The 14864-nt window shown below is 33.0% G+C and overlaps 1 protein-coding gene across 1 annotated transcript in view; it reads left to right on the top strand.

Annotated features, from left to right (window-relative positions):
• LOC148955709 (mitogen-activated protein kinase kinase kinase 7-like) overlaps positions 1-14864 on the top strand; it is a 72688-nt gene that overhangs the window by 21224 nt on the left and 36600 nt on the right. Inside the window, exon 3 of the mRNA XM_089103604.1 lies at positions 174-434. Coding sequence (XP_088959730.1) covers positions 174-434 — 261 coding nt within the window. The remainder of the gene's footprint in view (positions 1-173; positions 435-14864) is intronic.

The following is a 14864-nucleotide window of genomic DNA, read 5'->3' as shown; positions in this document are numbered from 1 at the left end:
AGGGAGGCTTTGACTAGATTTAGATGGAGGAAGAGCGGGCGTACCTGTGTTGGCCTCAGGCCGTTTGGTGCTGCGGTGAGTTGTTAGTAGTAGTAGTAGTAGTAGTTTGGACATATCCTATTTTTTATGTCTTTGTTTTGAATAAAAATAAATTTAAGCTTAATTTTTTTCAGTATTGCACAACAAGAAACATATACCGTACACAGCTGGACATGCAATAAACTGGGTATTACAATGTTCAAGAGGTGTTGCCTACCTGCATGGAATTCAGCCTCGGCCAGTAATACACAGAGATCTCAAGCCTCCCAATTTACTTCTAGTGAAAGGTGGCCAAGTTTTGAAAATTGCTGACTTTGGAACAGCATGTGATGCCAAAAGCCATATGACAAACAATAAAGGAAGTGCAGCCTGGATGGCACCAGAAGTTTTTGAAGGTATTCTCCACGTTTTAAATTATAAAAAGAACGAATTTTTTACCATACAGAAATATGAAACATCTCCTAAAATTTCAATTAAATGAAGAACTAATTTGTCATGCTGCAATTTGAACATTTCCTGAGATGTATTGTGGCCTATAGAGTAGGGAGAAAACATTTAAGTAGCAAAGTAGGACGTTACTGCAGTTCTCAAGTCCCATACATCTACATCTTTTTTGCATACTTTTTTAAATTTTGGTTTTACAGTCAATCCCGTTTCTGGTTTTGATATTCTGGTTTCTGCATCATGGAATACTTAAATTATGTCTCTTTGAAAATTAGTTGGCGTCTTTCTTATTTACAGACTAGTAATAATTAAGGTTTTATTTATATTTGTTTTTTATTTTATATTTTATTTTTTATATTTGGTTTGTTTATATTTATATTTGGTTATAAAGGGTTTATTTTATATTTGATTCAAATAAACAGAAAAAATAAGTTGGAATTTTTTAGAGAAAGTTGACTATTTAAGCGGTAACCAGCACTAATAGAAAAATCAATGTTGCATTTTTATGAAAATACAAAACGAAGATATATAACTAGGAGAAGTTGTTATTAAAATATTAAATTTTATTAATATATTAAATGTTAAGCTTATACAGGAGAGCCGTGGTATTTTCTTCCATAGTTGCAAAACCTTTAAGAGTGTGATAATGCTTTTGACAAGCTGACATGTCATGGAAAGGAGGCATTTTTTTGGCGAATTAAATTTAAAAATTAAATTAAATTTTTTTAATTTAAAAAAAAATTTCAACACTGACACTCACTGAAGGAAATTTGTTAAACTAAGGCATTAGCATGCATATTGAGTGAGATTTATTGAGCTTAAACCTCACAAAGAAGCGTTTCCAAAGTCCTTATTGCTTTTGTTGAGTCAAACTCTCGAATTAATTAAATTGAGGCACTTTAAAATGATTAAATTAAATTAATTAAATTGAGGCACTTTAAAAGATGCTTAAAATGAGTGTTAATCTGAAATATTTCCCCTGTCAAAAGGTGGCATAGTTGTGTTCAACTGTGTTGAATAATCCCTCGTTTTTGTAACTAAAAAACATGTGTCCGTTCGCCGCTTAAGTCTATGTTCGTTTAATATATTTAAGCCTAAATTGCTTTAAGCCGATTTACAAGGATATTGAACTAACGTCAAAGTTTCACTACATTAATCATTGATCTTCTATGGCCTACATGACTTATCAGGTAAAAATGTGTCACCAAGCGGTATTAATTGCCGCTTCATTAATTTACTAACTTCGGATCTATTCATAATATCGAACTAGCTTCTTCTGGCTTGATCAAATAGAAAATTTGCACTATATTTGAGTGGCAAATGACTATCGTCGTACGACAGTGTGACAGGATATAGTATCCTATAACTTCGAAGAAAAATTTCATTAAAGTCTGTATTGTAGTAACTGACCCTAACTAGTGATAGTAACTAGTGACCCTGTAGTAGCTAGAGAGCAACATTTTTAGTTTGGTATTACTTGCAAACAGCAAGACTGAATTTTTGACCTTATATTTGAATTTTATGTTTATGTTTTAAGTTTTATGTTTGTTTAAGTTTATATTTAAGTTTTTGACGCAGATAATGATTGATAGTGAAGTTCTCTAATTGGTCTGCTTTCGCTACATTCCAAAAAAGCTCAAATTGAAGTTTTAAACTGGCCCTATCTTGCTGTGGAACTTAGCTAAATCTTATTTTGAGTGTACGAATTACTTCCTTTTGCTTGTTGCTCGTTCGAGCCGCATTGAGACTCATCATGGCATATTGCAGAGGAGATATTGCTCGAGGATAACAGGCTCCATGATTCGAATCCAGTGATGATCCCAACGTTTGCCGAATTTCAGAAAATCTTCAGTAGGCTCAAGGTCAAACTTGTCAACCATGTTTTTTTTTTAGCTGTGTTTTCTATGTTTTATGTTTTCTTTGGTGTTCCGATTTTTGTATTATGAAACGAAATCACCACAGACGCCTAGCCTCAGAGAAAAGTGGGTTATCCCCAAATCTTCCCCTGATTTCGTTCTTCGAGTGTGTCGGAAAAACAAATGCCTAGCACATATTACAGGCATTTGTGATGGAACGCGAGGCTTATCAAAAAAGTATCCACCTTTTACTCATTAAAAAAAAAGAACTATTAGTCAGATGCAACATTTTTACACTAATCTCGCTCAAAATAGTTCCCCTTGGGCTGCCACACAGTTCTCCCAACGGTTCTGCCACTGTCGGAAGCAGTGCTGGGGCGCCTCTTTTGAGATGGAGCACAGCTGGTCCATTGAATTGGGTATGTCTTCTATGGACTGAAATCTGGTCCTTTTCATTTATATTGACAGCCGCAAGTCAAACGGAGCCATGTTGGGAGAGTAGGGATCCCCACAAAGGATTGTCACGAACTTTGCCGAGATTCTCCTACGGCCAAATTCTCGGTCAAAATGAAATGAACGGATGCAATGTTGATGGCACCATGTCTGAAAGTTTTCTGATCGAGATTCAACGATCCTGCATCACCAGGATCCTCACTTCGTCAATGACGATCTCATTTCTGGATCTTGAGGGCCTACCAGAACGTGCTCCACTCTCCACTGATACGCGGCCATATTTGAGGTGGTTTACTGCTTCTTTATCTGTCTGGTGCTCATTGCTTCGTACCGAAGGCCTGTTAGATCTTCCGTATTGTTTCTACTTGGAAATTACCAAGCTTTACACAAAATTTAATACAGTGGTGTTATTACAGTTTTTCTGTCGTTTTGTCAAAACAATATCTGATGGCACTTAAAGTACTTCTTCACTCATCGGCGGTCTGCCGGTAACTGACAGTTTCTGTAGACAGGGAAAAGTTCAAGCATGCCCTCTAGGACCTTCTGCATACATGCACCAAATCGTGTCTCCCTAGCTTCATTTGTTTGTGGAAAAAAAATTGTGGTCGGATACTCTTCGAATAAATATCGTATGCCCACACTTAATGTTTCCGGTGCTTTCAGTGACCAGGTCTCACACCCATAGAGAAGAACAATGAGCGCGTACTTTGACTTTTTAAATTAGATGCCTTTTGCGTAGGGAGATTTTGCCGGGCTTCCAAAGTGAATTATTGGGCTGCAAAAGACATTCCATGCCAAAGATTGGAGGCCAGTCAAGAGTGTTCTGTTTGCTACTTCATTGATCATAGCTTGGGCATGAACAACAGATACTGGAGGGACAAGATCCATGACAGAAAAGAACGTGCTCATGTCCATCATGAACAGACCTTTAGGTATCTTTCTAGTCACAAAGAGCTTGTAATTTCTACCAAAAATTCATTTGCTATTGTTTAGGTATAACTTTTGTATATATATCAAAGATTTCTTTGAAAGAATAATAAATGTAGGTTTCTTCTTGTACCTAATAAAGCAGAATCCCAGAGCAACCGAAAGAAAATTCTGGCCATCTATATAGCTTAACAAAAGAAAAGAGGGTTGAAAAAAAAAATTAAATGGATTTGGCCTAGCCAGAGATGGTGCTGGAATGCAAAAAAGGGTCTAAGATGGATGAATTCTCCCCCCTCCCCCCGCCCTCTGTATTGACCTGAAGGGTATGTAACGAAATGATCAAAAATTTGGTCGTATAAACACAATTTGTAGGCTTCGAGAACGCTACAAAATATGGTCCACTGACCTGTTCCAACGAGTAATGGTAAATCATAAGAGTGGGAATTGGCATTAATGTCTATAAAAAAAAATCTATCAACGCCATCTAGCGTTTGGCGACACTTGACATTTTTTCAACCTTTGTAGTAGTTTTTTTTTGTAAGGAAATGAGATCAGACACTTATTACTATCCTAATTTTACCAATTAAACGAATTAAATGAATTATTCTGAAAAATGCCAAGTGTTGCCAAATGCTAGATAGCATTGATAGTTTTTTTTTGTCGACACTAATTTCAGTTCCCGTTCTTATAAGTTACCTATAATCTTTGGTCTGTCACTAACAGTTGGTGAAAGAACGTAATGCTGAACATAAATGAATGAAGACTACAAATAGTTGTTTATAAATATATGTTCCGCTAATAGTATGTTGAAAGGTTGTTCTATGTTTTAATAGGGTATCCATAATCGTATATTCAAATAGTATGTTCGCTTTGTTATGAATACATATATGTTAATTGATGAATCCGTCACCACACAACACTATGGCCTTTGAAACTGTGAAGTTATACAAATAGCTTTTCATTATCTTTAACAGATCCGCTTGTTCAAAATTTCAGTTCGACCACATTTCTACCCTATAGCGAAGATTCTTGCACTCCCTTTTTTTTAAGAGTTCGTGTTAACTTTGAATGTTTGTTCTAATGAGCCTTCTGCAGATATTCCACAACCACTGGTTTTTATACACCTCTATTGAAGAGAGTTGAAAACCTAGTTGAGATACAGTTAGACACTGAGGTACAGAAAGATAAAGATTCACTACATTTTGAAATAAGATACTTTAATATATTAAGCTTTTTGAATTTACACACAACGTAAACTAAATTCATTATTTTACAGGATTTTTTAATGCATAACCTTCAAATTATTTGGTTCCAACATTAACAAATTTGCACTAAAATGGTCTCAACACTTCCCATGGCTAATCTTCAAATTATTTGGTTCCAACTTAACCAATTTGCACTAAAATGGTCTCAACACTTCCATTGGCTAATCTTCAAATTATTTGGTTCCAACATTAACAAATTTGCACTAAAATGGTCTCAACACTTCCCATGGCTAATCTTCAAATTATTTAGTTCCAACATTAACAATTTGCACTAAAATGGTCTCAACACTTCCCATGGCTAATCTTGAAATTATTTGGTTCCAACATTAACAAATTTGCACTAAAATGGACTCAGCACTTCCCATGTCTAATCTTCAAATAATTTTGTTCCAACATTAACAAATTTGCAGTAAAATGGTCTCAACACTTCCCATGGCTAATCTTCAAACTATTTGGTTCCAACATTAACAAATTTGCACTAAAATGGACTCAACACTTCCCATGGCTAATCTTCAAATTATTTGGTTCCAACATTAACAAATTTGCAATAAAATGGTCTCAACACTTCCAATGGCTAATCTTCAAATTATTTTGGTACAACATTAACAAATTTGCACTAAAATGGTCTCAACACTTCCCATGGCTAATCTTCAAATTATTTGGTTTCAACATTAACAAATTTGCACTAAAATGGTCTCAACACTTCCCATGGCTAATCTTCAAATTATGTGGTTCCAACATTAACATATTTGCACTAAAATGGTCTCAACACTTCCCATGGCTAATCTTCAAATTATTTGGGTTCCAACATTAACAAATTTGCACTAAAATGGTCTCAACACTTCCCATGGCTAATCTTCAAATTATTTGGTTCCAACATTAACAAATTTGCACTAAAATGGTCTCAACACTTCCCATGGCTATTCTTGAAATTATTTTGTTACAACATTAACAAATTTGCACTAAAATGGTCTCAACACTTCCCATGGCTAATCTTGAAATTATTTTGTTCCAACATTAACAAATTTGCAGTAAAATGGTCTCAACACTTCCCATGGCTAATCTTCAAATTATTTGGTTCCAACAATAACAAATTTTCACTAAAATGGTCTCAACACTTCCCATGGATATTATTACAATTATTTTGTTCAAACAATAAAAAATTTGCACTAAATTGGTCTCAAAACTTCCAATGGCTAATCTTCAAACTATTTGTTTCCAACATTAACAAATATGCACTAAAATGGACTCAACACTTCCCATGGCTAATCTTCAAATTATTTGGTTACAACATTAAAAAATATGCACTAAAATGGACTCAACACTTCCCATGGCTAATCTTCAAATTATTTGGTTACAACATTAACAAATTTGCACTAAAATGGTCTCAACACGTCCCATGGCTAATCTTCAAATTATTTGGTTCCAACATTAACAAATTTGCACTAAAATGGTCTCAACACTTCCCATGGCTAATCTTGAAATTATTTGGTTCCAACATTAACAATTTGCACTAAAATGGTCTCAACACTTCCAATGGCTAATCTTCAAATTATTTGGTTCCAACATTAACAAATTTGCAGTAAAATGGTCTCAACACTTCCCATGGCTATTCTTCAAACTATTTGGTTCCAACATTAACAAATTTGCAGTAAAATGGTCTCAACACTTCCCATGGCTAATCTTCAAATTATTTGGTTACAACATTAACAAATTTGCACTAAAATGGTCTCAACACTTCCCATTGCTAATCTTCAAATTATTTGGTTACAACATTAACAAATTTGCAGTAAAATGGTCTCAACACTTCCCATGGATAATCTTCAAATTATTTGGTTACAACATTAACAAATTTGCCCTAAAATGGTCTCAACACTTCCCATGGCTAAGCTTCAAATTATTTGGTTTCAACATTAAGAAATTTGCACTAAAATGGTCTCAACACTTCCCATGGCTAATCTTCAAATTATTTGGTTTCAACATTAACAAATTTGCACTAAAATGGTCTCAACATTTCCCATGGCTAATCTTCAAATTATTTGGTACAAACATTAAGAAATTTGCACTAAAATGGTCTCAACACTTCCCATGGCTAATCTTCAAAGTATTTGTTTACAACATTAACAAATTTGCACTAAAATGCTCTCAGCACTTCCCATGGCTAATCTTCAAATTATTTGGTTCCAGCATTAAAAAATTTGCACTTAAATGGTCTCAACACTTCCCATGGCAAATCTTCAAATTATTTGGTCCAACATTAAAAAATTTGCACTAAAATGGTCGCAACACTTCCCAAATTACTGCCAGTATTTCAGCTTCTCTCTTTAATAATACGAGTGAAGAATAAGGGGGGGGTGTAATATTAGGTCTGTTAATAATGATGCCGAGTGGCTGATGTGACTTTGATTCAAGTAATACAATGATATTTTAAGGAGTAGGAGAGGTTCTTCCCATGGCTAATCTTCAAATTATTTGGTTCCAACATTAACAAATTTGCACTAAAATGGTCTCAACACGTCCCATGGCTAATCTTCAAATTATTTAGTTACAACATTAACAGATTTGCTCTAAAATGGTCTCAACACTTCCCATGGCTAATCTTCAAATTATTTGGTTCCAACATTAACAAAATTGCACTAAAATGGTCTCAACACTTCCCATGGCTAATCTTCAAATTATTTTTTTTCAAAATTAAAAAATTTTAACTAAAATGGTCTAAACACTTCCCATGGCTAAGATTCAAATTATTTGTTTTCAACATTAACAAATTTGCACTAAAATGGTCTCAACACTTCCCATGGCTAATCTTCAAATTATTTTGTTCCAACATTAACAAATTTTCACTAAAATTGTCTCAACACTTCCCATTGATAATCTTCAAATTATTTTTTTTCAACATTAACAAATTTGCACTAAAATGTTCTCAACACTTCCCATGGCTAATCTTCAAATTATTTGTTTACAACATTAACAAATTTGCACTAAAATGGACTCAACACTTCCCATGGCTAATCTTCAAATTATTTGTTTCCAACATTAACAAATTTGCACTAAAATGGTCTCAACACTTCCCATGGCTAATCTTCAAATTATTTGGTTCCAACATTAACAAATTTGCACTAAAATGGTCTCAACACTTCCCATGGCTAATCTTGAAATTATTTTGTTACAACATTAACAATTTGCACTAAAATGGTATAAACACATCCAATGGCTAATCTTCAAATTATTTGGTTACAACATTAACAAATTTTCAGTAAAATTGTCTCAACACTTCCCATGGCTAATCTTCAAACTATTTGGTTCCAACATTAACAAATTTGCAGTAAAATTGTCTCAACACTTCCCATGGCTAATCTTCAAACTTTTTTGTTACAACATTAACAAATTTGCATTAAAATGGTCTCAACACTTCCCATGGCTAATCTTCAAATTATTTGGTTACAACATTAACAAATTTGCACTAAAATGGTCTCAACACTTCCCATGGCTAATCTTCAAATTATTTGTTTCCAACATTAACAAATTTGCACTAAAATGGTCTCAACACTTCCCATGGCTAAGCTTCAAATTATTTGGTTTCAACATTAAGAAATTTGCACTAAAATGGTCTCAACACTTCCCATGGCTAATCTTCAAATTATTTGGTTTCAACATTAAAAAATTTGCAATAAAATGGTCTCAACACTTCCCATGGGTAATCTTCAAATTATTTGGTTCCAACATTAAAAAATTTGCAGTAAAATGGTCTCAACACTTCCCATGGCTAATCTTCAAATTATTTGGTTCCAACATTAAAAAATTTGCACTAAAATGGTCTCAGCACTTCCCATGGCTAATCTTCAAATTATTTGGTTCCAGCATTAAAAAATTTGCACTTAAATGGTCTCAACACTTCCCATGGCTAATCTTCAAATTATTTGGTCCAACATTAAAAAATTTGCACTAAAATGGTCTCAACACTTCCCAAATTACTGCCAGTAGTTCAGCTTCTCTCTTTAAAAATAATATTGAAGAAGAAGGGGGGGGGGTGTAAGCTTAGGTGTGTTAATAATGATGCCGAGTGGCTGATGTGAATGTGATTCAATTAATACAATGATATTTTAAGGAGTAGGAGAGGTTCTTCCCATGGCTAATCTTCAAATTATTTGGTTCCAACATTAACAAATTTGCACTAAAATGGTCTCAACACTTCCCAAGGCTAATCTTCAAATTATTTTGTTCCAACATTAACAGATTTGCTCTAAAATTGTCTCAACACTTCCCATGGCTAATCTTCAAATTATTTTTTTGCAACATTAACATAATTGATCAAAAATGTTATCAACACTTCCCATGTATAATCTTATAATAATTTTTTTTCAAAATATACATATTTTCAGTAAATTTTTCTCAAAACATCCAATTGATAAGATTAAAATAATTTTTTTACAAAAGTAAAAAATTTGCAATAAAATGGTCTCAACACTTCCCATGGATAAACTACAAATTATTTGTTTCAAAAATTACCAAATTTGCACGAAAATGGTCTCAACAAATACAAGGGCTAATAGTAAAATTATTTAGTTCCAACATTAACAATTTGCAATAAAATGGTCTCAACACTTCCCATGGAAAATCATCAAATTATTTTTTTCCAACATTAACAAATTTGCACTAAAATGGTCGCAACACTTCCCATGGCTAATCTTGAAATTATTTGGTTCCAACATTAACAATTTGCAATAAAATGGTATAAACACTTCCACTGGCTAATCTTCAAAGTATTTTGTTCCAACATTAACAAATTTGCCGTAAAATGGTCTCAACACTTCCCATGGCTAATCTTCAAACTATTTTGTTCCAACATTAACAAATTTGCAGTAAAATGGTCTCAACACTTCCGATGTCTAATCTTCAAATTATTTGGTTCCAACATTAACAAATTTGCACTAAAATGGACTCAACACTTCCCATGGCTAATCTTAAAATTATTTGGTTCCAACATTAACAAATTTGCACTAAAATGGTCTCAGCACCTCCCATGGCTAATCTTCAAATTATTTTGTTCCAACATTAACAGATTTGCTCTAAAATGGTCTCAACACTTCCCATGGCTAATCTTCAAATTATTTGGTTCCAACATTAACAAATTTGCACTAAAATGGACTCAACACTTCCCATGGCTAATCTTAAAATTATTTGGTAATTAACAATTAGCAGTAAAATGGTATCTACACTTCCCATGGCTAATCTTAAAATTATTTGGTTCCAACATTAACAATTTGCACTAAAATAGACTCAACACTTCCCATGGCTAATCTTCAAATTATTTGGTTCCAACATTAACAAATTTGCACTAAAATGGTCTCAACACTTCCCATGGCTAATCTTCAAATTATTTGTTTCCAACATTAACAATTTGCACTAAAATGGTCTCAACACTTCCAATGGCTAATCTTCAAATTATTTGGTTCCAACATTAACAAATTTGCACTAAAATGGTCTCAACACTTCCCATGGCTAATCTTCAAATTATTTGGTTCCAACATTAACAAATTTGCAGTAAAATGGTCTCAACACTTCCCATGGCTAATCTTCAAATTATTTGGTTCCAACATTAACAAATTTGCACTAAAATGGTCTCAACACTTCCCATGGCTTATCTTAAAATTATTTGGTTCCAACATTAACAAATTTGCACTAAAATGGTCTCAGCACTTCCCATGGCTAATCTTCAATTTATTTGGTTACAACATTAACAAATTTGCACTAAAATGGTCTCAACACTTCCCATGGCTAATCTTCAAATTATTTGGTTCCAACATTAACAAATTTGCACTAAAATGGTCTCAACACTTCCCATGGATAATCTTCAAATTATTTGGTAAATAACAATTTGCACTAAAATGGTCTCAACACTTCCCATGGCTAATCTTCAAATTATTTGGTTCCAACATTAACAAATTTGCAGTAAAATGGTCTCAACACTTCCCATGGCTAATCTTTAAATTATTTTGTTCCAACATTAACAAATTTGCACTAAAATGGACTCAACACTTCCCATGGCTAATCTTTAAATTATTTGGTTCCAACATTAACAAATTTGCACTAAAATGGTCTCAGCACTTCCCATGGCTAATCTTCAAATTATTTTGTTCCAACATTAACAAATTTGCACTAAAATGGTCTCAACACTTCCCATGGCTAATCTTCAAATTATTTGGTTTCAACATTAACAAATTTGCACTAAAATGGTCTCAACACTTCCCATGGCTAATCTTCTATTATTTGGTTCCAACATTAACAAATTTGCACTAAAATGGTCTCAACACTTCCCATGGCTAATCTTCAATTTATTTGGTTACAACATTAACAAATTTGCAGTAAAATGGTCTCAACACTTCCCATGGCTAATCTTCAAATTATTTGGTTACAACATTAACAAATTTCCACTAAAATGATCTCAACACTTCCCATGGCTAATCTTCAAATTATTTTGTTACAACATTAACAGATTTGCACTAAAATGGTCTCAACACTTCCCATGGCTAATCTTCAAATTATTTTGTTCCAACATTAACAAATTTGCACTAAAATGGTCTCAACATTTCCCATGGCTAATCTTCAAATTATTTTTTTCCAACATTAACAAATTTGAACTAAATTGGTCTCAACACTTCCCATGGATAAGCTTCAAATTATTTGTTTCCAAAATTAACAAAATTGCACTAAAATGGTCTCAACACTTCCCATGTCTAATCTTCAAATTATTTGGTTCCAACATTAACAAATTTGAACTAAAATGGTCTCAACACTTCCCATGGCTAATCTTCAATTTATTTGGTTTCAACATTAAGAAATTTGCACTAAAATGGTCTCAACACTTCCCATGGCTAATCTTCAAATTATTTGGTTTCAACATTAACAAATTTGCACTAAAATGGTCTCAACATTTCCAATGGCTAATCTTCAAATTATTTGGTTCCAACATTCAGAAATTTGCACTAAAATGGTCTCAACACTTCCCATGGCTAATCTTCAAATTATTTGGTTCCAACATTAACAAATTTGCACTAACATGGTCTCAGCACTTCCCATGGCTAATCTTCACATTATTTGGTTTCAGCATTAAAAAATTTGAACTTAAATGGTCTCAACACTTCCCATGGCTAATCTTCAAATTATTTGGTCCAACATTAAAAAATTTGCACTAAAATGGTCTCAACACTTCCCAAATTACTGCCAGTAGTTCAGCTTCTCTCTTTAATAATAAGATTGAAGAAGAAGGGGGGTGTAATATTAGGTCTGTGAATCATGAGGCCGAGTGGCTGATGTGAATGGGATTCAAGTAATACAATGATATTTTAAGGAGTAGGAGAGGTTCGTCCCATGTCTAATCTTCAAATTATTTGGTTACAACATTAACAAATTTGCACTAAAATGGTCTCAACACTTCCCAAGGCTAATCTTCAAATTATTTTGTTCCAACATTAACAGATTTGCTCTAAAATGGTCTCAACACTTCCCATGGCTAATCTTCAAATTATTTGGTTCCAACATTAACAAATTTGCACTAAAATTTTATCAACACTTCCCATGGCTAATCTTAAAATAATTTTTTTACAACATTAACAAATTTGCACTAAAATGGTCTCAACACTTCCCATGGCTAAGCTTCAAATTATTTTTTTACAACATTAACAAATTTGCACTAAAATGGTCTCAACACTTCCCATGGCTAATCTTCAAATTATTTGGTTCCAACATTAAAAATTTGCACTAAAATGGTCTCAACACTTCCCATGGCTAATCTTCAAATTATTTGGTTCCAACATTAACAATTTGCACTAAAATAGTCTCAACACTTCCCATGGCTAATCTTCAAATTATTTGGTTCCAACATTTACAAATTTGCACTAAAATGGTCTCAACACTTCCCATGGCTAATCTTAAAATTATTTAGTTCCAACATTAACAATTTGCACTAAAATGGTCTCAACACTTCCAATGGCTAATCTTCAAATTATTTGGTTCCAACATTAACAAATTTGCACTAAAATTGTCTCAACACTTCCAATGGCTAATCTTCAAATTAATTTGTTCCAACATTAACAAATTTGCAGTAAAATGGTCTCAACACTTCCTATGGCTAATCTTCAAATTATTTGGTTCCAACATTAACAAATTTGCACTAAATTTGACTCAACACTTCCCATGGATAATCTTTAAATTATTTGGTTCCAACATTAACAAATTTGCACTAAAATGGTCTCAGCACTTCCCATGGCTAATCTTAAAATTATTTGTTTCAAAAATTTAAAAATTTGCAGTAAAATGGTCTCAACACTTCCCATGGCTAATATTAAAATTATTTGGTTCCAACATTAACAAATTTGAACTAAAATGGACTCAACACTTCCCATGTCTAATCTTAAAATTATTTGGTAATTAAAAATTTGCACTAAAATGGTCTCAACACTTCCCATGGCTAATCTTCAAATTATTTGGTTCCAACATTAACAATTTGCACTAAAATAGTCTCAACACTTCCCATGGCTAATCTTCAAATTATTTGGTTCCAACATTAACAAATTTGCACTAAAATGGTCTCAACACTTCCCATGGCTAATCTTCAAATTATTTGTTTCCAACATTAACAATTTGCACTAAAATGGTCTCAACACTTCCCATGGCTAATCTTCAAATTATTTGGTTCCAACATTAACAAATTTGCAGTAAAATGGTCTCAACACTTCCCATGGCTAATCTTCAAATTATTTGGTTCCAACATTAACAAATTTGCAGTAAAATGGTCTCAACACTTCCTATGGATAATCTTCAAATTATTTGGTTCCAACATTAACAAATTTGCACTAAATTGGTCTCAACACTTCCAATGGCTAATCTTTAAATTATTTGGTTCCAACATTAACAAATTTGCACTAAAATGGTCTCAACACTTCCCATGGATAATCTTCAAATTTTTTTGTTTCAAAATTAAAAGATTTGCTGTAAACTGGTCTCAACACTTCCCATGGCTAATCTTCAAATTATTTGTTTCGAACATTAAAAAATTTGCACTAAAATGGTCTCAACACTTCCCATGGCTAATCTTCAAATTATTTGGTAATTAACAATTTGCAGTAAAATGGTCTCAACACTTCCCATGGCTAATCTTCAAATTATTTGGTTCCAACATTAACAAATTTGCAGTAAAATGGTCTCAACACTTCCCATGGCTAATCTTTAAATTATTTTGTTCCAACATTAACAAATTTGCACTAAAATGGACTCAACACTTCCCATGGCTAATCTTTAAATTATTTGGTTCCAACATTAACAAATTTGCACTAAAATGGTCTCATCACTTCCCATGGCTAATCTTCAAATTATTTTGTTCCAACATTAACAAATTTGCACTAAAATGGTCTCAACACTTCCCATGGCTAATCTTCAAATTATTTGGTTTCAACATTAACAAATTTGCTCTAAAATGGTTACAACAATTCCCATGGCTAATCTTCTATTATTTGGTTCCAACATTAACAAATTTGCACTAAAATGGTCTCAACACTTCCCATGGCTAATCTTCAAGTTATTTGGTTTCAACATTAACAAATTTGCAGTAAAATGGTCTCAACACTTCCCATGGCTTATCTTCAAATTATTTTGTTCCAACATTAACAAATTTTCACTAAAATGGTCTCAACACTTCCCATGGCTAATCTTCAAATTATATTTTTACAAAATTAACATATTTGCACTAAAATGTACTCAACACTTCCCATGGCTAATCTTCAAATTATTTGTTTACAACATTAACAAAATTGCACTAAAATGGTCTCAACACTTCCCATGGCTAATCTTCAAATTATTTGTTTCCAACATTAACAATTTG

The sequence above is a fragment of the Artemia sp. Qi Xiang Cuo genome, chromosome 2, assembly GCF_049724085.1.
Source record: "Artemia sp. Qi Xiang Cuo chromosome 2, ASM4972408v1, whole genome shotgun sequence".
Classification (NCBI taxonomy): domain Eukaryota; kingdom Metazoa; phylum Arthropoda; class Branchiopoda; order Anostraca; family Artemiidae; genus Artemia; species Artemia sp. Qi Xiang Cuo.
This window is presented reverse-complemented; position numbering and strand designations above follow the sequence as displayed.